The sequence below is a fragment of the Nyctibius grandis genome (genome assembly GCF_013368605.1).
Source record: "Nyctibius grandis isolate bNycGra1 chromosome W unlocalized genomic scaffold, bNycGra1.pri SUPER_W_unloc_2, whole genome shotgun sequence".
NCBI classification, from domain to species: Eukaryota; Metazoa; Chordata; class Aves; order Nyctibiiformes; family Nyctibiidae; genus Nyctibius; species Nyctibius grandis.
Window position 1 is genome coordinate 5,508,093 of NW_027167473.1, and position 26,604 is coordinate 5,534,696.

Sequence of the window (26,604 nt, forward strand, 5' to 3'; positions counted from 1 at the left end):
AAACTAATTTTTATGAACACAAATGACACAAAGCAGCAATGTCTATGAAGTAGTAATGTTTTGTGATGGGACTTTCTTACTTGATTCCCGACGTGTGAATGAAATCTTTGTGGATGTGAATTACTAAGAAAGTCCTTTTTTCTTAACATTTCATACTCACTTATGGTTGAGGTACCGTCCTGCAGCAAACCTGTATTTTACTACTCTGACGCCATCTGAAAACTTTTTATTTAGATAATCAATCAGTCAGGTTGGAAGAGCCCTCTGGGCTCATCGAGTCCAACCATTGCCCTGACACCACCATGGCAACTAGACCAGGGCACTAAGTGCCATGTCCAGGCTTTTCTTCAACCCCTCCAGAGATGGGGACTCCACCACCTCCCTGGGCAGCCCCTTCCAATGGCTGATGACCCTTGCTGAGAAGAAATGCTTCCTAATGGCCAACCTGACCATCCCCTGGCGAAGCTTGAGGCTGTGTACTCTTGTCCTGTCCAATTCTACTGTCATTTTTAGATCTGGAGCATCTCCATTGGCTTTGAGTGCGATAGTGCTGACTCCCCTTAAGGCAGGCACGACCTGGCACATTCCCTTGATGTACTTTTATTTTAAATTCACAGTTTGCTCAAGGAAGCAGTGAAAAGTCTGAGGGATTTTTTTCAAACAGGATTTGAATCTCTGAGATGACAAAGTCACCCTTTAAGTACATGCAGTTGAAAGTCTTCCCATTGAGAAGGCTGACAGGGTTGGGCACGGGCTGACAGCAGTTATCGTTCTTGGGTCAGTAGAAACACATTCCTTATTCAAACATGCAAAGAAGAAGACACTTACATTAGGAAATGCTGACATTTCTCCGAGGGAAAATTGTTGCCTCTTGTCGCAGGATCAGCTGTCATCTCACAAAAGGGATTTCTAGAAATAGGGAGGTCATCCTAACACCCAGCTCTCTCAACTGGCTGGTTCTGCTGGCAAGTATCCGATTAGTCCCCGAGTTGCTGCTACAGGCTCATTACAACCAATCTTTGACATTTTTGGTGCTAAATGCAGCCTGCTGTGGTCCTTAAAGGGAAAAACCTGTTTGTTTGAGACCTGAGACGCAGACCCATGCCCGCTTCCACAGAATCACAGAATCACAGAATCAATCAGGTTGGAAGAGCCCTCTGGGATCTTCGAGTCCAACCATTGCCCTGACACCACCATGGCAACTAGACCAGGGCACTAAGTGCCATCTCCAGGCTTTTCTTAAACACCTCCAGACATGGGGACTCCACCACCTCCCTGGGCAGCCCCTTCCAATGGCTAATGACCCTTGCTGAGAAGAAATGCTTCCTAATGGCCAACCTGACCCTCCCCTGGCCAAGCTTGAGGCCATGTCCTCTTGTCCTAGCGCTAGTTGCCTGGGAGAAGAGGCCGACTCCCACTTTACTACAACCTCCCTTCAGGTAGTTGTAGACTGCACTAAGGTCACCTCTGAGCCTCCTCTTCTCCAGGCTAAACACCCCCAGCTCCCTCAGCCGTTCCTCGTAGCTCAGACCCTCCAGACCCTTCACCAGCTTGGTCGCCCTCCTCTGCACTCGCTCCAACACCTCAACATCTCTCTTGAAGTGCGGGGCCCACAACTGGACACAGGATTCAAGGTGCGGCCTCACCAGTGCCCAGTACAGAGGGACGATCACATCCCTAGACTTGCTGTTTTTTCCCTAAGGACACCATTAAAGTGAGTAATTTGCATAATTACTCTGGTGGAAATTATGCAGCATTAAACACAGGTAAGACACCGCAAATAAGGACGATGTAACACCCTAAAGCAGACAGATGTAACACATTTTGACTGGAAATATGTACGCGTGGATATAGTTATCAAATGTCAAGCACTATAAATATACATTCTATAAATATTTTATATACCACTAAAAGTCAAGCACTGCCATGTTTGTTCTCTATGTGTTTTTTAGCACTCCTGAATATTTTAAAGGCGTGCCTATGTGAAGAGGCATGGCGAGGTGGGTTGCAAAGGAAATAAAAATACACGCGCTTTTCGTGTTCCTTCTAATTATATTGTGGCAACATAAAATCGCTTGAGCAAACTGCAGACCTTTTTTTTCCAAAAAAACTTACAATGTTTCACAGATTTATTTTTTTTTTCAGAAAATTTCTGTGAATTGTTAGAAAGTGGGAATTTAGTGAGATTTTTCCAGAACAGCTTTCACCACATGACTAAATCTGGGAGTCAACCTCTTCTCCCAGGCAACTAGCGATAGGACAAGAGGACACAGCCTCAAGCTTGGCCAGGGGAGGTTCAGGTTGGCCATTAGGAAGCATTTCTTCTCAGCAAGGGCCATGAGCCATTGGAAGGGGCTGCCCAGGGAGGTGGTGGAGTCCCCATCTCTGGAGGGGTTGAAGAAAAGCCTGGAGATGGCACTTAGTGCCCTGGTCTAGTTGCCATGGTGGTGTCAGGGCAATGGCTGGACTCGATGATCCCAGAGGGCTCTTCCAACCTGGTTGATTCTATATTTTACAATTATTTCAATTTTGTATGAAACTCAACACCCAGATATGCATATACTGACCATGAAACCATGAAAAAAAGAAAGCATGAAGCTTTCCAGCAGTCTAGAAAATTACCAGCAATTAAGAAAAAAAATAAGGAAGAGAAATGGGCGGAGAGGAGCAACCGTTCTGGGGGAGGGAATGAAAAGCTGCAGGCGAGCGGGGTCAGGGACCTGGAGCGAGCGCGTCGTAAAGAATAACCGGTGGGAATCTGTGAATTACAAGTCTCGAAATTAATTACAGGCTTCTGGTGACATCGCAATAATGAAGATTGAGTGGTTTGTGATTTTTGTCGGAGCGCCGAAAAATTATATGGTTTATAAGCTACATAGATAGTGGTGGGTTTATGGGAGTCTGAATGAATCATACTAGGACTCTAGTGTTAAAAAAATGTGTTAAAAATTAACATATGAATGTGATTCTGTCTTATTTTTTTTTTTTCTTCAGGTTTTTCTAGCCCAAAGAGCTTGTTCTTTTTCCTTGAGCTGTAGTATCAATGCTGACTCTTCACAACTCAGCCACTAAATTGTCTCTTTTTGTGTATCTCTAGTGTAAGCGCTACTATTTATTAAAAACCTCTTGATCAGCATCCTAGTTACCGGTGTTCCCTTATGAGTGATGTTTTCTTTGAAAAATAATCTCCAAAATTCCCTATATTGTGGCTCTGTGGTCTGGAGACTCTACTTTATTGTCTAGATGGCCACAGAGCAAGAAGAGCCCAGCCTTGGAGCATTTCTGATCCAAATACTCATCCGTTGGAGCCTTCTCGATAGGAAATTAGGCAGCTAAATTAATCAGGACACCTCATCAGTTTTAATTTGCATGCATTGAGTTTGATCCAAACTGGATCAGCAGCTTCTAGGTATCCTAAATTATTAAATATATGGGGAAACAAGAGACTAATCTGAAAGAGGAATAAAGATGATGGGACAGAGGAGCAGTGGTGGAGGAGCCCGGGGCAGATGCTTATTTAGGTAATTTAGCTCAAAAAGCAGAAACAATTGCTAAAAAATCAAAACGCTGACATCAAAACTTTGCAGCCTTACTTTGATCTGCTTGGGTTTATGCACAATATACAGTTTTTAAAATAAAATGATCTCATTTTCTTAAAAATACTCCTATAGCTCATTGTATGCACAAGTGTGGAGAGGACTCGGGATTAATGGGGAGTGTGTGATCAAAGAGGCGACGATCCCTGGGACTCTGCCTTCATTTATTACCAAAGATGAAGACTGTTGTCAATAAAGCCAAAAAAAAGAGTTTTTTAGTTAAGATGATGAAATGCAAACCCTGAAGAACACAATTTTATCTGTACATCTGCCGTAGAATTCCTTCTGGACATGGGTTTGGTCACCACGCATTCATGTGTTGCATTCACGTGTTGCAACTCTTCACGTGTTATTGCAGTCTACAACTACCTGAAGGGAGGTTGTAGCGCAGTGGGAGTCGGCCTCTTCTCCCAGGCAACTAGCGATAGGACAAGAGGACACAGCCTCAAGCTTGGCCAGGGGAGGTTCAGGTTGGCCATTAGGAAGCATTTCTTCTCAGCAAGGGTCATTAGCCATTGGAAGGGGCTGCCCAGGGAGGTGGTGGAGTCCCCATCTCTGGAGGGGTTTAAGAAAAGCCTGGCCATGGCACTTAGTGCCATGGTCTAGTTGCCATGGTGGTGTCAGGGCAGTGGTTGGACTCGATGATCCCAGAGGGCTCTTCCAACCTGTTTGATTCTGTAGCTTGGCTGGTAACACCTCTTAGTATCCAACTAAGAGGACGAGCAGGGTCTTCCTGGAGTACTGAGAGAGGCTGCAAAGAGACAGGATTTTATCATAGAATCATAGAATGGTTTGGGTTGGAAGGGACCTTAAAGATCATCTAGTTCCAACCCCCTGCCATGGGCAGGGACACCTTCCACTAGACCAGGTTGCTCCAAGCCCCATCCAACCTGGCCTTGAACACTGCCAGGGAGGGGGCACCCACAGCTTCTCTGGGCAACCTGGGCCAGTGTCTCGCCACCCTCACAGGAAAGAATTTCTTCCTAATATCTCATCTCAATCTCCCCTCTTTCAGTTTAAAACCGTTCCCCCTCGTCCTGTCACTCCATGCCCTTGTAAAAAGTCCCTCTCCAGCTTTCCTGTAGCCCCTTCAGGTACTGGAAGGTGCTAGAAGGTCTCCCCGGAGCCTTCTCTTCTCCAGGCTGAACAACCCCAGCTCTCTCAGCCTGTCTCCAGAGCAGAGGGGCTCCAGCCCTCTGAGCATCCTTGCGGCCTCCTCTGGACTCGCTCCAACAGCTCCGTGTCCTTCTTGTGTTGGGACCCCAGAGCTGGACGCAGCACTGCAGGGGGGGTCTCACCAGAGCAGAGCAGAGGGGCAGAATCCCCTCCCTCGCCCTGCTGGCCACGCTGCTGGGGATGCAGCCCAGGACACGGGTGGCTTTCTGGGCTGCCAGCGCATGTTGCCGGCTCATGGTGAGCTTCTCGTCACCCATCACCCCCAAGTCCTTCTCCTCAGGGCTGCTCTCAATCCATTCTCCACCCAGCCTGTATTTATGCTTGGGATTGCCCCGACCCAAATGCAGGACCTTGCACTTGGCCTTGTTGAACTTCATGCGGTTTGCACAGGCCCAGCTCTCCAGCCTGTCCAGGTCCCTCTGGATGCCATCCCTTCCCTCCAGCGTGTCGACCACACCACACAGCTTGGTGTCATCCCAAACTTGCTCAGGGCACACTCAATCCCACTGTCCTTGTCGCCGATAAAGATGTTAAACAGGACTGGTCCCAATACCAACCCCTGAGGAACGCCCCTCGTCACTGGTGTCCACTTAGCCATCGAGCCGTTGACCGTAACTCTTTGAGTGCGACCATCCAGCCAATTCTTTATCCACTGAGTGGTCCATCCATCAAGTCCATGTCTCTCCAATTTGGAGACAAGGATGTCACGTGATGGTGTCATTGAAGGGTGTGCTGTAATCCTTGCAAACCTGGGGCCTGAGTTAGGGACGCGAGGGCAGCCTCCATTCTAACGTTGCTTAGCTTTTGTGCAATTTAATTTATAATCATCGTATTCTTTTAATTTAGAGGGGTTTTTAATATTATGGCTTTATAAATATTATAATATAGTCGTTCCCCTGCAAAAACTGGCAAAATATACGTGGGCTGCTGAGTTTTTGCGTGTGTTTCTCAGTACGATGCGGGGAGGGGGTGGCAGCTCGTTAGAAATGTGATGTTATTAGCAGTTTTCCTCCAATTGCTAATTTCCATCATGCTAGTATTACAATAATGATGGAATTAAATTAAATTAACATATCATAATGCATCCTGAAAAACTGTGAATTCATTATAGGAAGACAAGGCAACAGATAATTGCTAGTTTAATAAGAATTCCTTTTCAGCAAAGATGATTCAACCTTTTTCTTCTTCCAATCACTGGGGACAGATTTCCTGGTTATTGATTAGCTCTTCATCTTCTATAAACCCAGTCAGAAGTCTTTCTTGGTTGGATGAAAATGTCTCTACTTCACAGAATCACAGAATCAACCAGGTTGGAAGAGCCCTCTGGGATCATCGAGTCCAACCATTGCCCTGACACCACCATGGCAACTAGACCATGGCACTAAGTGCCATGTCCAGGCTTTTCTTAAACCCCTCCAGAGATGGTGACTCCACCACCTCCCTGGGCAGCCCCTTCCAATGGCTAATGACCCTTGCTGAGAAGAAATGCTTCCTAATGGCCAACCTGAACTTCCCCTGGGGAAGCTTGAGGCTGTGTCCTCTTGTCCTATCGCTAGTTGCCTGGGAGAAGAGGCCGACTCCCACTCCACTACAACCTCCCTTCACGTAGTTGTAGACTGCAATAAGGTCACCTCTGAGCCTCCTCTTCTCCAGGCTAAACAACCCCAGCTCCCAAATAATACTTCTAATTCTGCATCATCTGTCAGCGGTCTTGTCTTGTACCTATATGTGCCATTTTGGACATCAGGAAGCATTTCTTCTCAGCAAGGGTCATTAGCCATTGGAAGGGGCTGCCCAGGGAGGTGGTGGAGTCACCATCTCTGGAGGGGTTTAAGAAAAGCCTGGAGATGGCACTTAGTGCCATGGTCTAGTTGCCATGGTGGTGTCAGGGCAATGGTTGGACTCGATGAGCCCAGAGGTGTCCTCCAACCTCATTGATTCTGTGATTCTGTGCATATGTTGGCTTGTAGGACCTCGTTAGGTATGCGGTTGGCATCTGATCCTTTGAAATGAATCCGATTTAATTACCTCCATACTCACTTAGTGCGAATGAATTATATATGTATTTTGTTATACATAAATCTGCCATGTCTTCTAAATCGAAGTTTTAATTCTTTCATTTGGCAAAAAATAAATGGTACCATCAACTGCTTAAGTGTATTTTCTAGAATAAATGCTTTCCCTCGTATTTAATCTTTAATAAGCTCAGGTTTAAAGAGAATAATTTACATTGCATATGTTTTCTATTTATGTCTAATATTATTCCGACTCACTGAAATGATTTACTTGCTAAGCCTTAATTTATATCTACTCCTTGCCGCTTTCATTTCTTTCCCCATCTTTTTTTTTGCAGTTCCACCATGGTTTTTAATCCGCCCCTCGAATATTTATGCCTACGAGAGTATGGATATTGAGTTTGAATGTGCCGTGTCTGGCAAGCCCGTTCCGACGGTGGAGTGGATCAAGAATGGAGAAGTGGTGATTCCTAGCGACTATTTTCAGATAGTGGTAATTATCTATTTTTTACTAATTAGAATTTTGTTTTTTATTAAGTTATGGAATTTATTCTGATATTTGAGCCAATCGTTGCCTTCATAAACCTATTGGTCTTCCTGAAGGCAACAAAACTTCTGCTGCCTCCTAATAATAAGGCACGTTGCGTTGAGATGTGTTACGTCAAGTTGACGTTGTCTTCTAGTTTTAGTGAGAGCTGAACCTGGGCTTTTCATGGAGAAGTAACAGTGTCAGGTCTTTGAGTTGCTATTAATATTGTTTAGACTTGCCTTACTCACCGTTGTCCCTGGTGAAGAAAAATATTAGATTTCTTCTTAGATGTCTTCTCTAAGGACATTGTACTCTTGACCCAGGGGGTTAAAAATGATAAGGGTCATTTGACATCCTTACAAGTCTTCAAAGAGAATTGTTTTCCACCCTGCAGAGTCCCAGACTGGTTGGGGTTGGAAGGCACCTCTGGAGATCATCTAGTCCAACCCCCTGCCAAAGCAGGGTCACCCAGAGCACGTTGCACAGGGTTGCGTCCAGGCAGGTTACTCCGAGTACCCAAAGTAACATCCCCATCCAGGACTTCAGCCTCTTTTAGTTTAAATGTCACTATTTATATGGCCCAACATAATTGGTTTCCACTTCTGCTAACAGAAATTGCAAGTTAAATGTGTTTCAATTGGAGTACGCGTAGAGCGACCTTTTCTTGAGGATCTCCAGGCCTCAAGCTATAAGGAGGGTTTGACCTTCAGAACAGTATTTGTTCAAAGATCCAGGGTTGAAAGTTCTTCTAAATCTTCCCTGCAGCAAAGGGCCAAGCCAAAATTCAGAGCAGGACTCGAGCGATGGCTGTAATTTGGAACTTAAGTCTTGAGAAAGGTGAATTTCCCCTTGGGCCATAGGCACCATCAAACAAACCGTGAAGACCACGAGGTGTCAAGAGATTCCTGATGAAAGGGCTGATGGCAACAGCCCTGTGAGGACCAGGGCTTTGAGCTGTGGTTGAGATGATGTACATAGGACCTTGTTCACAAAATAGCTGTTCTGGAAAGGTAGAAAACTACCTGAAGGGAGGTTGTAGTGAAGTGGGAGTCGGCCTCTTCTCCCAGGCAACTAGTGATAGGACAAGAGGACACAGCCTCAAGCTTGGCCAGGGGAGGTTCAGGTTGGACATTAGGAAGCATTTCTTCTCAGCAAGGGTCATTAGCCATTGGAAGGGGCTGCCCAGGGAGGTGGTGGAGTCACCATGTCTGGAGGTGTTGAAGAAAAGCCTGGCCATGGCACTTAGTGCCCTGGTCTAGTTGCCATGGTGGTGTCAGGGCAATGGTTGGACTCGATGAGCCCAGAGGGCTCTTCCAACCTGGTTGATTCTGTGGTTTTGTAGTCCACCTTCACTGTGGATGATGTTCTTCTAATTAATTCTCACCACTTCCTTCCTTTCTCTTTCACTCTCTCTCTAGGGTGGCAGCAACTTACGGATTCTGGGCTTGGTAAAGTCAGATGAAGGGTTTTATCAATGTGTAGCTGAAAATGAAGCTGGAAACTCACAGGCCAGCGCACAACTAATCATCCCAGAGCCTGGTAAGACGCGAAGGACGTACGGAATTGTCGATGTAATTAATGCTATTAACATAAAAATCCCAAATGAACAGCTACTATTCTTTGCTCCCTCTTACTTATCCAGCTGGTTGGCTGTAGTTAAAAGCGTGTCCAGGCTATCAGATAGTTTGAGGCATCTTGTCCTAGAAATGACTCTGGAGGCCAACTAAACCTTCATGAAAAGCCAACGGTGATGTCTTACTATCTACTGGTGGGGTTTATCCAGCTGAAATATGAGAAAGTTGATCACAAATGGGTGAGGTGATGGAATAAAATAGTCCATAAGCAACAGAGAATTTTATCAGACGTAGTTCAGCATTAAGCTGTTGTAGAATGTTCGTCTTGGGGAAAGGGAAAGAGAAGAAAAAGAAGAGAAAGGACATTTTGGCAGAGGGATATCAAGCGCAGCCAACCGTTGAGGTCAGAAGATTTGTGTCTATGTGCTCAAAGGATGAATATTTTTTTGTTGTTGCTCTGAAATTAAGAGGGGTTTGGTTTTATGGACTGCACTGTGCAGCAGCGTAGATGTTCACTGCTTTATGGGGTTTTAAGTAACAGAAGTCTTCACCTTAAGCCAGATGATATGGATAAAAGCCTTTCAAAGTTTTTGGGTTGTAAATGATGAATGTCCTACACTTGCTGCTGCTTATGGATTATGCCAGTAGGTTGAGAACATGCTGAAGCATTGTTTGGTCTCTGATTTGGACTGGGAAGAGCAGAATCATGGTGGCCCCCAAATACTCAATTGAGACAGCCCTACTGAGATCAATTAACCAACCTGATAGCTCGTACCGTAGAATTTCTTCAGGAAATCCTTTGGAGAGTTTCCACACAGCATCAGAGTGAAGTTTTAAAGCTTGGGGAAAAATCTGGTCTTCTGGACCATGGCCATGGTCCACATTCTGGTTAGCTGCAGTGGTGTGACTCTTAAGGACACCTGCTGAACACTGAGCAGGAATGTTTGCTGAGATCCATCAAAATTGAGTCCTGTAAGTTGTTGTGTTATGAGCACTATCATCCAGAGTGGTTCCAGGCAGTACAGAGGGAGGTGGCACTACCATGTGGCCATAGCTGAGATCATCTGGTAGACAGAGGTGAGGAGTAACCACCACTGGAAGCCTCAGCTCCCCAGTTTGCAGTGTCCCCTCCATGCAAATACAAATGAAAATGGGACCAGGGCTAAGGTTTCTCCTTCTGTTTTCTGTCTTGGTCCCAAATGAATGGCTGGACATGGATTTTGAACATCTTTGAAGCTCACCTCCCTGGGATCAAGAGGGAGGTATTTAGTTGATTTCCCACTTCCATACGTGATCTCCACCTGGTGCAGTGGAGGATCTTGCCAGATGAGTGTTTCCCTCTGTGTGGTCACCAAGAGGTGATGATGAGGTTGTCTTCCCTTGGGGACCAATGTGAAAATGAGTCAAATAAAGCCTTTATTAAATTAATAATGATTTTATGCAAACAGGGATTTCCACCCCAAACTTACATCGGGGTAAAATAGTCACTTTTTGGTGATCCATAAGTCTCCAGATAGTTTTTGCTTTTCTTTATTGCAAATAATTTGGACCATCCAATGGGCTAAATATGTTGTGGATGTTCTGTTGGGGGATTGTGGAAGTTTTATTGAGGTAGAAGTGTGTAATCAGTCTGCTCCTACTACTGTTGTTACGCGGACGTGTAGTTTCCCACCCACTGCTGACCGCCTTTAGCTGTAGGACCTGAAGTAGCAGCACATAAGTTGGCAATAAAGCAAGTGTAAATGAATCATAGAATTATAGAATGGTTTGGGTTGGAAGGGACCTTAAAGACCATCTAGTTCCAACCCCCTGCCACAGGCAGGGACACCTTCCTCTAGACCAGGTTGCTCCAAGCCCCATCCAACCTGGCCTTGAACACTGCCAGGGAGGGGGCAGCCACAGCTTCTCTGGGCAACCTGGGCCGGGGTCTCACCACCCTCACAGCAAAGAATTTCCTCCTAATATCTCATTTCAATCTCCCCTCTTTCAGTTTAAAACCGTTCCCCCTCGTCCTGCCACTCCATGCCCTTGTAAAAAGCCCCTCTCCCACTTTCCTGTAAGCCCCCTTCAGGTACTGGAAGGTGCTAGAAGGTCTCCCGGAGCCTTCTCTTCTCCAGGCTGAACAGCTCCAACTCTCTCAGCCTGTCTCCAGAGCAGAGGGGCTCCAGCCCTCTGAGCATCTTCATGGCCTCCTCTGGACTCGCTCCAACAGCTCCAGGTCCTTCTTTTGTCGGGGGCCCCAGAGCTGGACGCAGTACTCCTGGTGGGGGAGCTCAGCTTGAGAGCAAACTCGATGATCCCAGAGGGCTCTTCCAGCCTCGTTGATTCTGTAAAGGGTGATGGACTTTATATGGTCCATGGGAATGTGTGATCATATTGAGCAGGTACCAGGAATAAAGCCCTACACTATGTACTTCTGCTTACATGTGCTGGAAAACAAATGCTCAGCAAGAAAAAGCAGATGAAAGAGACCTCAGGCGACCGTCTTATTTTTTATAACTCTATAAACCCTGTTATTTGCACACCTAGTAAATGAGTAGAGAACAGCGTGGTGGTGAGTGATGGACGTGCATAACTTCAGAGGAAGAGAGTGTCCCAGAGGAAAAATCTTCCTATAACGAACTCCCAGACAGTTATTTGCTTTATGCCGGTGGCTTCTCACTGATCCATCCCTCAGATATCCGCGAGAATATCTGAAGAATTTCTTCTCATCAAGGGTCATTAGCCATTGGAAGGGGCTGCCCAGGGAGGTGGTGGAGTCACCATCTCTGGAGGTGTTCAAAAAACACCTAGATGTGGCGCTTCAGGACATGGTTTAGCGGGCACGGTGGCATTGGGTCAACAGTTGGACTTGATGATCTTGCAAATATGGGGCCAAAAAAGAAACCAAATGAAAACTGAGGGATGAAAGGAGGCCTGCTGTGACTCCACCAACACTAATGGAGGGGGATTGACTGCCAGGAGACAGTGACAGTGGAGGTTTTGGAGAGACCATGGTCATTCTTGAATGTACGTGTAGGCTCTGAGGGTTGGCCATGGGCCAATATCCCTCTGCCCTTATTTCCAGGGAAATATCTGTGGCCTGAGCTTCAACAATTGCATGGGGTTTGGAGCAACCTGGTCTAGTGGAAGGTGTCCCTGCCCATGGCAGGGGGGCTGGAACTAAATGGTCTTCATGGTCCCTTCCAACCCAAACCATTCCATGATTCTATGAAGTCGTTAAGGGGCTCTGCTGAACTTTGCAGCTTGTGTGAGTAGACTTTTTTCCTTTAAATGACCTCTAAGGAAGGTCTTGGGGGAAAAATATGGAGAAAAGCCCCTGAGAAAAAAGACAGACCAGTGCCTAAACTGGTGGTTCATCCCTGGCGTCTGACTTCGTCTGCCACATCGCAATCCAGGGCTTAAAGTTTAACTCCACTCTTTGTCATCCGTTTTCCCCCTATTGCAGGTGCTCATTTATCCCTAAACATACCACTTCCCTTTAGAAGTGTAGATGAAGTTACACCGCAGAGTTGAGGAGTAATAAGGTCAGGAGATGCATTGTCCTCAGTCCCCAGCGGTGATGGGTTTTTCGATGTAGCGCGCTACCTTGTCACCTTCCCGGCAGAAACCTATTTGCTGAGCTGCCGTTTGATCAACGATAAGAAAGGAGAAGAAATAGCTCAATGTGTTTGGCTTATGGGGAAACACCGAATTAATCTTCAGGTATATTCTGTCACTGATACTAACTTTGGATCTTTGCTCCCTGAGGGAAAGATTTAGGGAAAATAAACCCCCAAACGTGTAGACTTGGGCGTTTGGAAACTGCTAGATATTTAAATCCATAAATCATAGAATGTCAGGGGTTGGAAGGGACCTCTGGAGATCATCGAGTCCAACCCCCCTGCCAGAGCAGGACCAATCTAGGGCAGGTCGCACAGGAACGCATCCAGACGGGGCTGGAAAGTCTCCAGAGAAGGAGACTCCACAACCTCTCTGGGGAGCCTGTTCCAGTGCTCTGTAACCCTTCCAGTAAAGAAGTTCTTCCTCATGTTGAGGTTGAACTTCCTGTGCTCCAGCTTGCACCCATTGCCCCTTGGCCTATCGCAGGGCACAAGTGAAAAGAGGTTGCCCTTTTCCTCTTGACACCCAGCCCTCATAGATTTATACCCATTAATCAGATCCCCTCTGAGTCTTCTCTTCTCCAGACTAAAAAGCCCCAGGTCTCTCAACCTTTCCCCATAAGGCAGCTGTTCCAGTCCCTTAACCATCCTCGTAGCCCTCTGTTGGACTCTCTCCAGTAGATCTGTGTCCCTCTTGAACTGGGGAGCCCAGAACTGAACGCAATACTCCAGGTGAGGTGTGACCAGGGTAGAGTAGAGGGGGAGGAGGGCCTCCCTCGATCTGCTGGCCACACTCTTCTTAACGCACCCCAGGATCCCACTGGCCTTCTTGGCCCCAAGGGCCCATTGCTGTCCCATGGATAACTTGTTGTCCACCAGGACTCCAAGGCCTTTCTCCACGGAGCTGCTCTCTAGCAGATCGTCTCCTAACCTGTCCTGGTGCATTTTATTCCTCCTTCCCAGGTGCAGGACTCTGCACTTATTCTTGTTGAACCTCATTGGGTTCCTCTTTGCCCAGCTCTCCAGTCTGTCCAGCTCACGCTGAATGGCCGCACGGCCTTCAGGTGGATCAGCCAAACCTCCCAGCTTCGGATCATCAGCAAACTTGCTGAGAAGACACTCTGTCCCTTCATCAAGGTCGTTGATGAAGATGTTGAAGAGCACTGATCCTTGAGGGACTCCACTAGTTTCAGATCTCCAGCTGGACTTGGCACCATCGATTGTTTTATATTAATATTGATTTTCTTAGCACCTACACCTCAAAAAGGAGAAGACTTTAAGCTTTACCATCCTTGTGTCCACGTGTGTGTGCTCTTCTACATGCAAAAAGTCATTTTTTAGTGCTACAAAAGCTGAGCCTGGGAGAGAATTAAGAGGAAGGACAAACTTTGGCTCTTCACCACGTGGGCTAAAACCCATTTAATTTCCCCTATCCTTGTTGTAGTGTTAAATATGGACTAAATAGATTAATATGGATTTTTATAACGAGCTCACAAATTGATTGTGCAGCATAAGCTCAGTTTAGAGTTTAGGAGCAGATGGTCTCTTAAGATCAAAGCCACACTTTTGCCGTCTGACACTGCAGAGCTCCAGCTTGGGGCAAAGATGATTATTTATTTTCTCTTTTTCTTGTGGGTCTCATGTTGATTCAGCCCTATTAGGACTTTTTCTGTTTGTCTGTGTGGGATCAGGGAGTAATAAGGTGGAAATAAAAAAAAAAAATCACCAAACAAGCCTTGTGCAAGCTCCTAAGGGAGGAAGCAGGCAGGTTTCTTCGAGGAATGCTAATATCTTCTCTGAGTGACAGGGGAAAAAAAAATCAGGCTTCTCATCTTCCCCCCCTTCCTCTCCTCCATCCCGTCCTTCTCTCCCATCACCCCCACCCCACCATTTAGGAATCATTTCATGCCCCTCGTTTAAACATTAATTATTTAGCTCGAGCGATTTGCTAATAATTTCCAGAATGAAATTTCGTGGGAGTTGAGGAGATGAAACCCTGAGATCTGGTTCATCTTTCATCCCCCCCTGCCCCTGTCTGGCTCGGTGGCCTCGGTGAGATGTAACTGTAATTGGTGTCTGGGGTGGGCTGACAGTGTCAGCGTCTCATTGCAGGGTTAGAGGCGTGCGTTGGATAGCCAGATTTGTAATTATAATGTGCTTTCCTCCTCTTTATATTCAGCAGCGGTCTCACCCTGCTCTTCCTCTCCCTGGGAGAGGAAGATGAGACTGGGGACGGGTGAGAGCCATTATTTGTGCTCCATTATTTGTGCTCCGTTATTTGTGCCCGGCTCAAGCTGCTGCCTGGATGATTTCTCTCACGATGGCCTCTTAAAGATGATTATTTAATGGTCCTGTTTTCCTCAAACGTCTCTGCTTTCACTGCAGTTGCAGGACCACAGAGAGAGATTTGCAGAAGTCAACAGCTTGGTACCACCGGAGCAGAGATGAGGATCAATTTCTGTATCTCCTGTAGTTTTCGTTGCAATGGTAGAAGTGAATTATGAGAAGGTCCAAGTGGTTGATTAGGTAGAAAAAGTCTCACCAGCGTTGTCAAGCTGCGGCTACAAAGCTGACGGAGTGTCCCTGGCCAGGATAGTGCTGCTCAGGTGGCCACTTTCACAGAATCACAGAATCAATGAGGTTGGAAGAGCCCTCTGGGATCATCGAGTCCAACCATTGCCCTGACACCACCATGGCAACTAGACCATGGCACTAAGTGCCATGTCCAGGTTTAAACCCCTCCATAGATGGTGACTCCACCACCTCCCTGGGCAGCCCCTTCCAATGGCTAATGACCCTTGCTGAGAAGAAATGCTTCCTAATGGCCAACCTGAACCTCCCCTGGCCAAGCTTGAGGCTGTGTCCTCTTGTCCTATCGCTAGTTGCCTGGGAGAAGAGGCCGACTCCCACTGCGCTACAACCCCCCTTCAGGTAGTTGTAGACTGCAATAAGACTTGTAGACTTTAATTTTCATTAATTAAGACACTTAATTTTCATGTTTGGGATATTATCCCTTCAGCCCCTTTAATATTTTTCTTCTTGCCATTTCATCACGTTATCTTTATTCACTTGGAAGGATTTTTCTTGCTCATGGGTCTCCTTTCTGCAAATTCTTTAATGCAATTATATTTTCCTTACAATCACATGTAGTGTCTGTCTACCTAATGGGATTTGAACCTCTAATCCCACGGGAGGTGTCCTAATCCTGCTGCGGATTTTTGGGGTGAAAGGCGTTTCCAGTTCGTTTCGTTTCATATTCATGAGGCTCCTGTCTGCAGAAAGAAACGTGCATTAGAGCAAAGAATGGGCTCAAGAAATTCACACATTTCTCCATTGCGTTTCCTAAAGCCCTGCTAAAGAGTTATTCCCTCACCTCCGTTCTCTGGTTTTGTGAGGAGGTGGCTATTTTATACTGCTTTCTACATGGGACAGCTTCACCCCCAGAGCCCTGGGGGTGCTGATGGACAGGTGGCTAAACATGAGCCAGCAGTGTGCCCAGGTGGCCAAGAAGGCCAATGGCATCCTGGCCTCTCTTAGGAATAGTGTAGCCAGCCGGTCTGGGGAAGTGATGGTCCCTCTGTACTGGGCACTGGTGAGGCCACACCTTGAATCCTGTGTCCAGTTGTGGGCCCCGCACTTCAAGAGAGATGTTGAGGTGTTGGAGCGAGTGCAGAGGAGGGCGACCAAGCTGGTGAAGGGTCTGGAGGGTCTGAGCTATGAGGAACAGCTGAGGGAGCTGGGGGTGTTTAGCCTGGAGAAGAGGAGGCTCAGAGGTGACCTTAGTGCAGTCTCCAACTACCTGAAGGGAGGTTGTAGCACAGTGGGAGTCGGCCTCTTCTCCCAGGCAACCAGCGCTAGGACAAGAGGACACAGCCTCAAGCTTCACCAGGGGAGGTTCAGGTTGGACATTAGGAAGCATTTCTTCTCAGCAAGGGTCATTAGCCATTGGAAGGGGCTGCCCAGGGAGGTGGTGGAGTCCCCATCTCTGGAGGGGTTTAAGAAAAGCCTGGAGATGGCACTTAGTGCCGTGGTCTAGTTGCCATGGTGGTGTCAGGGCAATGGTTGGACTCGATGATCCCAGAGGGCTCTTCCAGCCTGATTGATTCTGTGATTCTGTCTCACGCTCCTGTTTTTCCTTCGTCAAATCTTCCAGCTCCAGCCCTCACTTTGTTCCCCTGGTTGCACAGCCGTGGCTGTTGGGCCAAGCCAGCCAGAAGAGCTGATGTGCTAAATACGTCCTTAGTGTCCCCGTCGCTTTTGAGGATCCCTCCGTGTGCCGCCACGTCCCCGGCATCTCATTATCCTCTGGGTCGAGGCCTCTGGAGCCCCCTGCCTTAATAACTTCCCTGCTTCGCCGTCCAACGTTATTAAAATATCTTTAGTATTCAGGGATTTAGATCCTGACCTTCTCTAATTATTGACACCTATTTAATTTCGCCTTTCATCCGTGGCCAAGCCTGGTACAGCTGCCGTGGCACATGTGTATACATCATTGTTGCCAGCCCAAGCTGATTGGCATTCATGCTTGAGTGTCTTTTTATTTTCTCCTTGGATGCTGGGAGCTGCCTGAGTAGCTGGAGAAACTAAAGAGCTTCATCTATTAGGCGTGACAGATTTGTATTCAGCAGTAAACGCCTGACCTTGCTCAAACTCCCTCATCCATTCCCATCATCCCCCTCCCAGCTGAAAGATTCTGCTTAACTCCTGCTTCCTGTCTGTCGCCTTGGCAACGGGGACGAAGCGATGCAACCCGAGAGAATCGCTAATAAGAAAATATCTCGGGTGGAAGAACAAAAAAACGCCTCGCGGAGAAAGGTGCTCGCCGCCAGGCGACACGCCGGGAGCTTCCAGGAGGAGGACTTTAAAGGCAGTGAAGCCTGAGGAATATAAAGTTGTGTTACTCCGTGGTGAAACAGGTTAATAAATGGGCTGAAATGCCAACACCCTCCTGCTGTGGGACAAGATATTTTAGCTTTAAGTTTCCATGGAAGGATGGAATGGGGTAGAGCACTGGAGCAGTACAACCTGTGGTTTGGTGCAACCCTTTGTTGTTGCACTTCTTTGGTGCAGTCTACAACTACCTGAAGGGAGGTTGTAGTGAAGTAGGAGTTGGCCTCTTCTTCCGGGCAACTAGCGCTAGGACAAGAGGACACAGCCTCAAGCTTCACCAGGGGAGGTTCAGGTTGGCCATTAGGAAGCATTTCTTCTCAGCAAGGGTCATTAGCCATTGGAAGGGGCTGCCCAGGGAGGTGGTGGAGTCCCCATCTCTGGAGGGGTTTAAGAAAAGCCTGGAGATAGCACTTAGTGCCCTGGTCTAGTTGCCATGGTGGTGTCAGGGCAATGGTTGGACTCGATGAGCCCAGAGGGCTCTTCCAACCTCATTGATTCTGTGATTCTGTGTGCTGGGAAGGAAAAGAAAACAAAAAGGAGTTTTTATAAAAAAACCCACCAGTTGATCTCAAGTGTCATTAGAATGAAAATATTAAGAGAAGGAAAGATATATTCGTATTTGACAGGACATAAATAAAACAACATAATATTGTGCAAAGCTTTATTCTTTTTATCTTCCGCATATGATTTCTGGAGGGAAGCTACAGGTGGACTAAACAAACCACAGGATTCATGTAGTGGGGAATTCAGATATGTCAACACTTATTTCCAGTCTAAGTCTTGGGTGAGAAAACAGAAGCTGTCTAGAAATGAAAGCTGTGAATGTATATATTGCTCTGCTGATGTTAATAAAATGGCAAGCGAGTAACTTCTGAAAGTACCAACCATCTTCACAGAATCACAGAATCACAGAATGTTAGGGATTGGAAGGGACCTCGAAAGATCATCTAGTCCAATCCCCCTGCCGGGGCAGGATTGCCTAGACCATATCACACAGGAACGCGTCCAGGCGGGTTTTGAATGTCTCCAGAGAAGGAGACTCCACAACCTCTCTGGGCAGCCTGTGCCAGTGTTCAGTCACCCTTACAGTAAAGAAGTTTTTCCTCAAATTTAAGTGGAACCTCCTGTGCTCCAGCTTGCACCCATTGCCCCTTGTCCTGTCAAGGGATGTCACTGAGAAGAGCCTGGCTCCATCCTCATGACACTTGCCCTTTACATATTTATAAACATTCATGAGGTCACCCCTCAGTCTCCTCTTCTCCAAGCTAAAGAGACCCAGCTCCCTCAGCCTCTCCTCAGAAGGGAGATGTTCCACTCCCTTAATCATCTTCGTGGCTCTGCGCTGGACTCTCTCTAGCAGTTCCCTGTCATTCTTGAACTGAGGGGCCCAGAACTGGACACAATACTCCAGATGCGGCCTCACCAGGGCAGAGTAGAGGGGGAGGAGAACCTCTCTCGACCTGCTAACCACACCCCTTCTAATACACCCCAGGATGCCATTGGCCTTCTTGGCCACAAGGGCACACTGCTGGCTCATGGTCATCCTGCTGTCCCCTAGGACCCCCAGGTCCCTTTCCCCTACGCTGGTCTCCAACAGCTCTGTCCCCAACTTCTACTGGTACATCTTGGTTTCTTACTAGCAAGAGGGGCAGGGGGAAGGCAATCCCACACAGGTATCAGCTAATAATGAATTAAAACCCCGTGCAGCGCTCCAGGCTGGGGGAAGAGTGGTTAGAAAGCGGCCCGGTGGAAAGAGACCTGGGGGTGCTGATGGACAGGCGGCTAAACATGAGCCAGCAGTGTGCCCAAGTGGCCAAGAAGGCCAATGGCATCCTGGCCTCTCTTAGGAATAGTGTAGCCAGCCGGTCTGGGGAAGTGATGGTCCCTGTGTACTGGGCACTGGTGAGGCCACACCTTGAGTCCTGTGTCCAGCTGTGGGCCCCGCACTTCAAGAGAGATGTTGAGGTGTTGGAGCGAGTGCAGAGGAGGGCGACCAAGCTGGTGAAGGGTCTGGAGGGTCTGAGCTACGAGGAACGGCTGAGGGAGCTGGGGGTGTTTAGCCTGGAGAAGACGAGGCTCCGAGCTGACCTTATTGCAGTCTACAACTACGTGAAGGGAGGTTGTAGTGCAGTGGGAGTCGGCCTCTTCTCCCAGGCAACTAGCGATAGGACAAGAGGACACAGCCTCAAGCTTCACCAGGGGAGGTTCAGGTTGGACATTAGGAAGCATTTCTTCTCAGCAAGGGTCATTAGCCATTGGAAGGGGCTGCCCAGGGAGGTGGTGGAGTCCCCATCTCTGGAGGGGTTTAAGAAAAGCCTGGACATGGCACTTAGTGCCCTGGTCTAGTTGCCATGGTGGTGTCAGGGCAATGGTTGGACTCGATGATCCCAGAGGGCTCTTCCAACCTGATTGATTCTGTGAATCCCCATGAGTGCTGTGAAGAGGAGGGATAATGCATTAAATCCATTAATGCGAGTATCTAAGCAGAGGATTAGTGAGCAGGAGGAGGAAGCTTCTGAGATGTCTCCCCACAGCACCCTCAAGACCATCTTGACTTCTGGAGTTTACTATTTTTGCTGGAATCTCTCTCAGACATTAAAATTGGGATTTTGGAGAGGAGAGATGGTACTGGTGGAGGAAAAGGTGTTGTCTTCTTCCAAGAGCCTTAGTGGGATGGCTAAAAGGCGTATTTTGCTCTTCCTGTGCTACAACAAAATAGATTAAACAGAGTATGGGTAGGTGGATTAGAGAGAACGCGTTCTGTGAGACCAAGTGTGTGGAGGAATGTGATTGTCACGTTTAATGAAGTGTAGTGTACTCTCATCTATATGATTATTATTTTTTTATCCAGGGTACTGAATATGCCATTATAGAAAACTGCTGTTATGGAAATTGCTGAAGAGATAGAGGAGAAGGAGCTATAGTTGATGCTAACAGAAGGGAAGTATTGAAATAAATAAGTCCTACTAAAGGTTTAAATTAAAAAAACAACGAGTTGCACAAGTACGTTTGCATGTCTGCTTGTAGACAGCTGTTCCTTTACAGGAGCATAACGCAAGGTCTTCGTAACCTTGACGGAATTTGCTGTCTGGAGAGGAAACCACTTTTCCAACACGTTAGTCACACCCTGCCTTTCCTTCGGCATCAGATATGCATGAGTATTTTCCCAGCGTTTTCTGTTTTGTGCCATCTCTCTGGCTGTATTCTCCTCTACACATGATTCGTTTTGATTTTATTACCAGAATCTTTGCGCATCCTTGTAGCAAGGAAAAGAGCCGTGTCCTCTGCTGAGCCGTTTCGGATCCGTCTGCGGTGGTGATACATTATGGATGTTGGATCCAAAAGCAAACTTGTTTATTTTGGCTTTGCTTTCGAGACCCTTGTGCCACAGAATTGATATTGTTTAACGTCACTCTTGCCAGCTCTTCCTTTCTTTTGGGAATGAAATGATTTTTCTTCACCTTGGCACGTACCATCTCTGGAGGTGTTTAAGAAAAGCCTGGCCATGGCACTTAGGGCCATGGTCTAGTTGCCATGGTGGTGTCAGGGCAATGGTTGGACTCGATGAGCCCAGAGGGCTCTTCCAACCTCATTGATTCTGTGATGCTGTGATCTATTGGATAGACCAATACCAGGTCATAGAATCATAGAATCATAGAATTGTTAGGGTTGGGAAAGACCTAAAAGATCATCAAGTCCAACCATTGGCCCAATGCCACCATGCCCGCTAAACCACATCCTGAAGCACCACATCTAGACGTTTTTTGAACACCTCCAGGGATGGGGACTCCACCACCTCCCTGGGCAGCCTGTTCCAATGCCTGATGACTCTTTCAGTGAAGAAATTCTTCCTAAGAATTCCTTTTCCTTTCACTGAAGACTTCGTTGACATGAAACCCGTGCTCAGCTGGTCCTTCATAAGCGCTGAAAATCCCCTTCCATGTCAAGACTCCTTGGTCATACCACCCAGGGCATGCCCAAAACACATAGATTTATTGGTGTCATCACGAAGAGCACGGAGCTTGCAAAGTCTACAAAAGTAGTAACATGCTTTAAGTTACGTGTTTCCCTCGCCGGTCTTGGAGTGGTGGGTTTTTTGTTCTGTCTTTTCAGTTTAGCGTGAAGTTCTTGAGGTTGGAAAACATAATCTACAGCCTTTTTGCTGTAAATAGATTATTTTCTTATCAGTCTCTGTTGATTTCTATTCTAATACTTCATTTTTTTGCCATCTCACCAGAGTTGGGTGAATTATTCTAGTGTGACCACTGTTGAAATGTTCTCTTTGGTCTACTCCTGAGTTTTGCCCGAGGCAGTTTGTCTGCCTGCCATTTCTTACATTACCCCGATGACCCGAGAAAGAAAGCACAATCTGTAAAGCAGAAAACGGTATAAAGTTTAAAGGAGTGTTTTGCATTAAGCAAGTCTTATCTTTGATTTTTTTTTTCAATTTTATTTGAATATATTGAAGTTGAAACTATGTCAAACCACTCACTTTTCGTTCAGGGAACATCACATAAATCCAGGCAGTTGTAGCTATGCTGAGGAGTTGCTAGTCGTTCCTCGTAGCTCAGACCCTCCAGACCCTTCCCCAGCTTGGTCGCCCTCCTCTGCACTCGCTCCAACACCTCAACATCTCTCTTGAAGTGCGGGGCCCACAACTGGACACAGGATTCAAGGTGTGGCCTCACCAGTGCTGAGTACAGAGGGACGATCACTTACGTATGGCCATGTGTCCAGTTACGTGTTCACCTCACTGATGCTTCACTTCTCTGGTTTCTATTTCTTAATTTGCCAGAAGTGACAACAAAAGCTGGAACTCCCTTTACCTGTACTGGTTTCTGCATTCCCTACTGAGAATTAATTGATTGTAGGCAATTAAATGAAGGCGTAGTAATCCGACTTAATGCAGTTATGAGAAGCCTTATCTCTTTAGCTTCTTCCTAATAAGTTATTAAAGGAACATGGCTTAATGTTGTGTTGTGAAGGTCTCTGCTGATGGCTGCTCTCTTCATAGAATCACAGAATCAATCAGGTTGGAAGAGCCCTCTGGGATCATCGAGTCCAACCCTTGCCCTGACACCACCATGGCAACTAGACCATGGCACTAAGTGCCATGGCCAGGCTTTTCTTAAACCCCTCCAGAGATGGTGACTCCACCACCTCCCTGGGCAGCCCCTTCCAATGCCTAATGACCCTTGCTGAGAAGAAATGCTTCCTAATGGCCAACCTGAACCTCCCCTGGTGAAGCTTGAGGCTGTGTCCTCTTGTCCTATCGCTAGTTGCCTTGTTTCACTGCCTCATACTTTCACTGTTGCAAAAGGTGCACCGTGCCCGAAGGTGCACACAAACTACTATTTGTAGTTGGTGCACACAACAGGATCTAATTACAATTTGAAATCCTCTTCTGATCTCACTTACAGATGGCTCTGGCTGCAAGGTGTAGCTCCGTTGTAGTACCTGCTTGAGATACCAGCATGGATAACAGCACTGTTGCATGGGCACAGCTCTTTGCCCAGGTTAATGCGACCTTCTCACTACTTGAATAAGCAGAAGTGGATACTGTAGTAATGTGGTTGTATTGCTTTGAGTACATGAAGAGTTTCTACACAACACTCTGAAGGATAAACATCCTTAAGTGGTTATGGGAGCAGGAGCTTTGCAACGTGGCATTACGCTTTGTAGGAACCAGGCTGTGTTTCAGCGCTGCGATGGGAAAAAGCGATGTGAGCGCACAGTTAGTGTTGTCCTGTGTCCCTTTGTGACAGTAACAAACCAACATATTCATTTTCATGCGGATTTGAGGACTTTCAGGCAAATGTGCATTAACAGCACCAGTTGATACAATTTGTTTCAAACCTGTTTGACAGTCACTAGCGGTGTTCCCCAGGGCTCAGCTCTGTTGCCGGTGCTGTTCAATATCTTTATAGATGATCTAGACGTAGGGATTGAGTGCACCCTCACTGAATTTGCAGATGACACCAAGCTGGGTGGGAGTGTCGATCTGCTGGAGGGTAGGGAGGCCCTACAGAGGGATGTGGACAGGTTGGATCGATGGGCCAAGACCAACAGCGTGAGGTTCAACAAGAACAAGTGCCGGGTCTGACACTTGGGCCACAACAACCCCCTGCAGCGCTCCAGGCTGGGGGAAGAGTGGTTAGAAAGCGGCCCGGCGGAAAGAGCCCTGGGGGTGCTGATGGACAGGCGGCTAAACATGAGCCAGCAGTGTGCCCAGGTGGCCAAGAAGGCCAATGGCATCCTGGCCTCTCTTAGGAATAGTGTAGCCAGCCGGTCTGGGGAAGTGATGGTCCCTCTGTGCTGGGCACTGGTGAGGCCGCACCTTGAATCCTGTGTCCAGTTGTGGGCCCCGCACTTCAAGAAAGATGTTGAGGTGTTGGAGCAAGTGCAGAGGAGGGCGACCAAGTGGTGAAGGGTCTGGAGGGTCTGAGCTCCGAGGAACGGTTGAGGGAGCTGGGGGTGTTTAGCCTGGAGAAGAGGAGGCTCAGAGGTGACCTTAGTGCAGTGTCCAACTACCTGAAGGGAGGGTGTAGTGAAGTGGGAGTTGACCTCTTCTCCCAGGCAACTAGCGCTAGGACAAGAGGACACAGCCTCAAGCTTGGCCAGGGGAGGGTCAGGTTGGACATTAGGAAGCATTTCTTCTCAGCAAGGGTCATTAGCCATTGGAAGGGGCTGCCCAGGGAGGTGGTGGAGTCCCCATCTCTGGAGGTGTTTAAGAAAAGCCTGGAGGTGGCACTTAGTGCCCTGGTCTAGTTGCCATGGTGGTGTCAGGGCAATGGTTGGACTTGATGATCCCAGAGGGCTCTTCCAACCTGATTGATTCTGTGATTCCGTGAAAACGAATACCCGCCTTGAATGAAAACTTCCCCCTTTCCCTTATTGCTGCGTGTGAGCGACGCCAACGGGAATGGAATGAGATGTAAATGGCTGGGTTTTGATTTGTAGAAGGTGGTTAACGTGCAGGAGAATAGCAAATGTTTGCCAGCGACATAATGCGTTCCCTGGAGACCCAGCTCCTGCATAAGTTAGCAGGCGTCGCCTGGAAAGGTAATTCCATGCAGCGAGCAAAGCGAAACGATTTTGCTCTCGTGCTCTTTTGTAGGACAACCTGGAGCGGGTAGAGGGCAGGTCGATACGTCGGAGGTGCAAAAGTCCAAAGCTCCTTTGGAAAGGAGGGGAGAAATGGAGTTATGTGGCAGCACCGTGATAGAGCCGACGCTCGTGGCTCTTCAGGGCTGCAGAAGAGCGGCAGCTTGGCATTGTTTCAGGTCTTCATGGTAGGTTATTGACATGCAGATCAGCCCCGGCGTGCTGTGCTGAATTGCTCCTGTGTAGAATAACTCAGGCCTTCAAATCACTCTGAATAGCTTGGGTTGGAGCTATAGATTTCTGCAGGCTTCTCTGCTTGATTACGTTTCTGGTTGGCTTCACAAATTTAGAAAAAGAACTTGGTTCGTTTGTTTTGGGCCAAATGGAATAGACGTGAAGGAATTTGATGTGTCTGATAAAAAAAAATGTGATGATTGTCTTGAATTTTGAGAACTCGGATCTGCTGCAGTCAGGACGATCGCACGGCCCCACTCCGGCTGCCGCATGAAGCTCTGCTGCTTCACGCAGAGGGCGACCAAGCTGGTGAAGGGTCTGGAGGGTCTGAGCTCCGAGGAACGGCTGAGGGAGCTGGGGGTGTTTAGCCTGGAGAAGAGGAGGCTCAGAGGTGACCTTAGTGCAGTCTACAACTACCTGAAGGGAGGTTGTAGTGAAGTGGGAGTCAGCCTCTTCTCCCAGGCAACTAGCGATAGGACAAGAGGACAGAGCCTCAAGCTTGGCCAGGGGAGGTTCAGGTTGGCCATTAGGAAGCATTTCTTCTCAGCAAGGGTCATTAGCCATTGGAAGGGGCTGCCCAGGGATGTGGTGGAGTCCCCATCTCTGGAGGGGTTTAAGAAAAGCCTGGCCATGGCACTTAGTGCCCTGGTCTAGTTGCCATGGTGGTGTCAGGGCAATGGTTGGACTTGATGATCCCAGAGGTCTCTTCCAACCTGGTTGATTCTGTGATTCTGCGATTCTGAGTAATTTGTCTCTCTTTGTAAATAAAACATGAAAAGTTTAGGATCATTTTAGAAGCAAAAAAACTATGAAATCTTTAGGTGAAGAAAAATCCATTATTCTTAGAGAACTTCTTTTACGCACCAGCTTCTGCACTCTGGAAGTGAGTTACTTTGAGTGTAGCTAGTGGTGTTCCCCACGGGTCAGTACTGCGTCCAGTCCTGTTTAACTTACTCATCAATGACCTGGATGAAGGGACTGAGTGTACACTCAGCCAGTTTGCTGATGACACGAAACTGGGAGGAGTAGCTGATACACCAGAAGGCTGTGCTGCCATTCAGCGAGACCTGGACAGGCTGGAGAGATGGGTGGAGAGGAACCTCATGAAGTTCAACAAGGGCAAGTGTAGGGTCCTGCACCTTGGGAGGAATAACCCCATGCACCGGTACAGGTTGGAGGCTGATCTACTGGAGAGCAGCTCTGCAGAGAAGGACCTGGGAGTTCTGGTGGACACCCAAGTTCCCCATAAGCCAACAATGTGCCCTTGTGGCCAAGAAGGCCAATGGTGTCCTGGGGTGCATTAGGAAGAGTGTGGCCAACAGGTTGAGGGAGGTTCTCCTCCCCCTCTACACAGCCCTGGTGAGGCCACACCAGCAGTAACTGTGTGCAGTTCTGGGCCGCCCAGTTCAAGAAAAACAAGGAGCTACTGGAGAGAGTCCAGTGGAGGGGTATGGAGATGTTCCAAGGGCTGGAGCATCTCTGCTATGAGGAGAGGCTGAGGGAGCTGGGTCTGTTCAGCTTGGAGAAGAGCAGACTGAGAGGGGATCTTATCAATGCTTACAAATACCTTAGGGGTGGGTGTCAAGGGGATGGGGCCAGACTCTTCTCAGTGGTGCCCAGTGACAGGACAAGGGGCAACAGGCACAAACTGAAACATGGGAAGTTCCATCGGAATATGAGGAGGAACTTCTTTCCTTTGAGGGTGCCAGAGCCCTGGCACAGGCTGCCCAGGGAGGGTGGGGAGTCTCCTTCTCTGGAGACATTCAAAACCGCCTGGACGTGAGTCTGTGTGACGTGCTGTGGGTGACCCTGCTTTGGCAGGGGGTTGGAGTAGATGATCTCCAGAGGTTCCTTCCAGCCCCAACCAGGCTGTGACTCTGTGAT

The 26,604-nt window shown here is 47.7% G+C and overlaps 1 protein-coding gene across 1 annotated transcript in view; it reads left to right on the plus strand.

Moving 5' to 3' along the window:
• Positions 1–26,604, plus strand: part of DCC (DCC netrin 1 receptor) — a 436,443-nt gene that overhangs the window by 270,020 nt on the left and 139,819 nt on the right. Inside the window, exons 6-7 of the mRNA XM_068424420.1 lie at positions 7,126–7,280; positions 8,735–8,855. Of these exons, the coding sequence (XP_068280521.1) occupies positions 7,126–7,280; positions 8,735–8,855 (276 nt within the window). The remainder of the gene's footprint in view (positions 1–7,125; positions 7,281–8,734; positions 8,856–26,604) is intronic.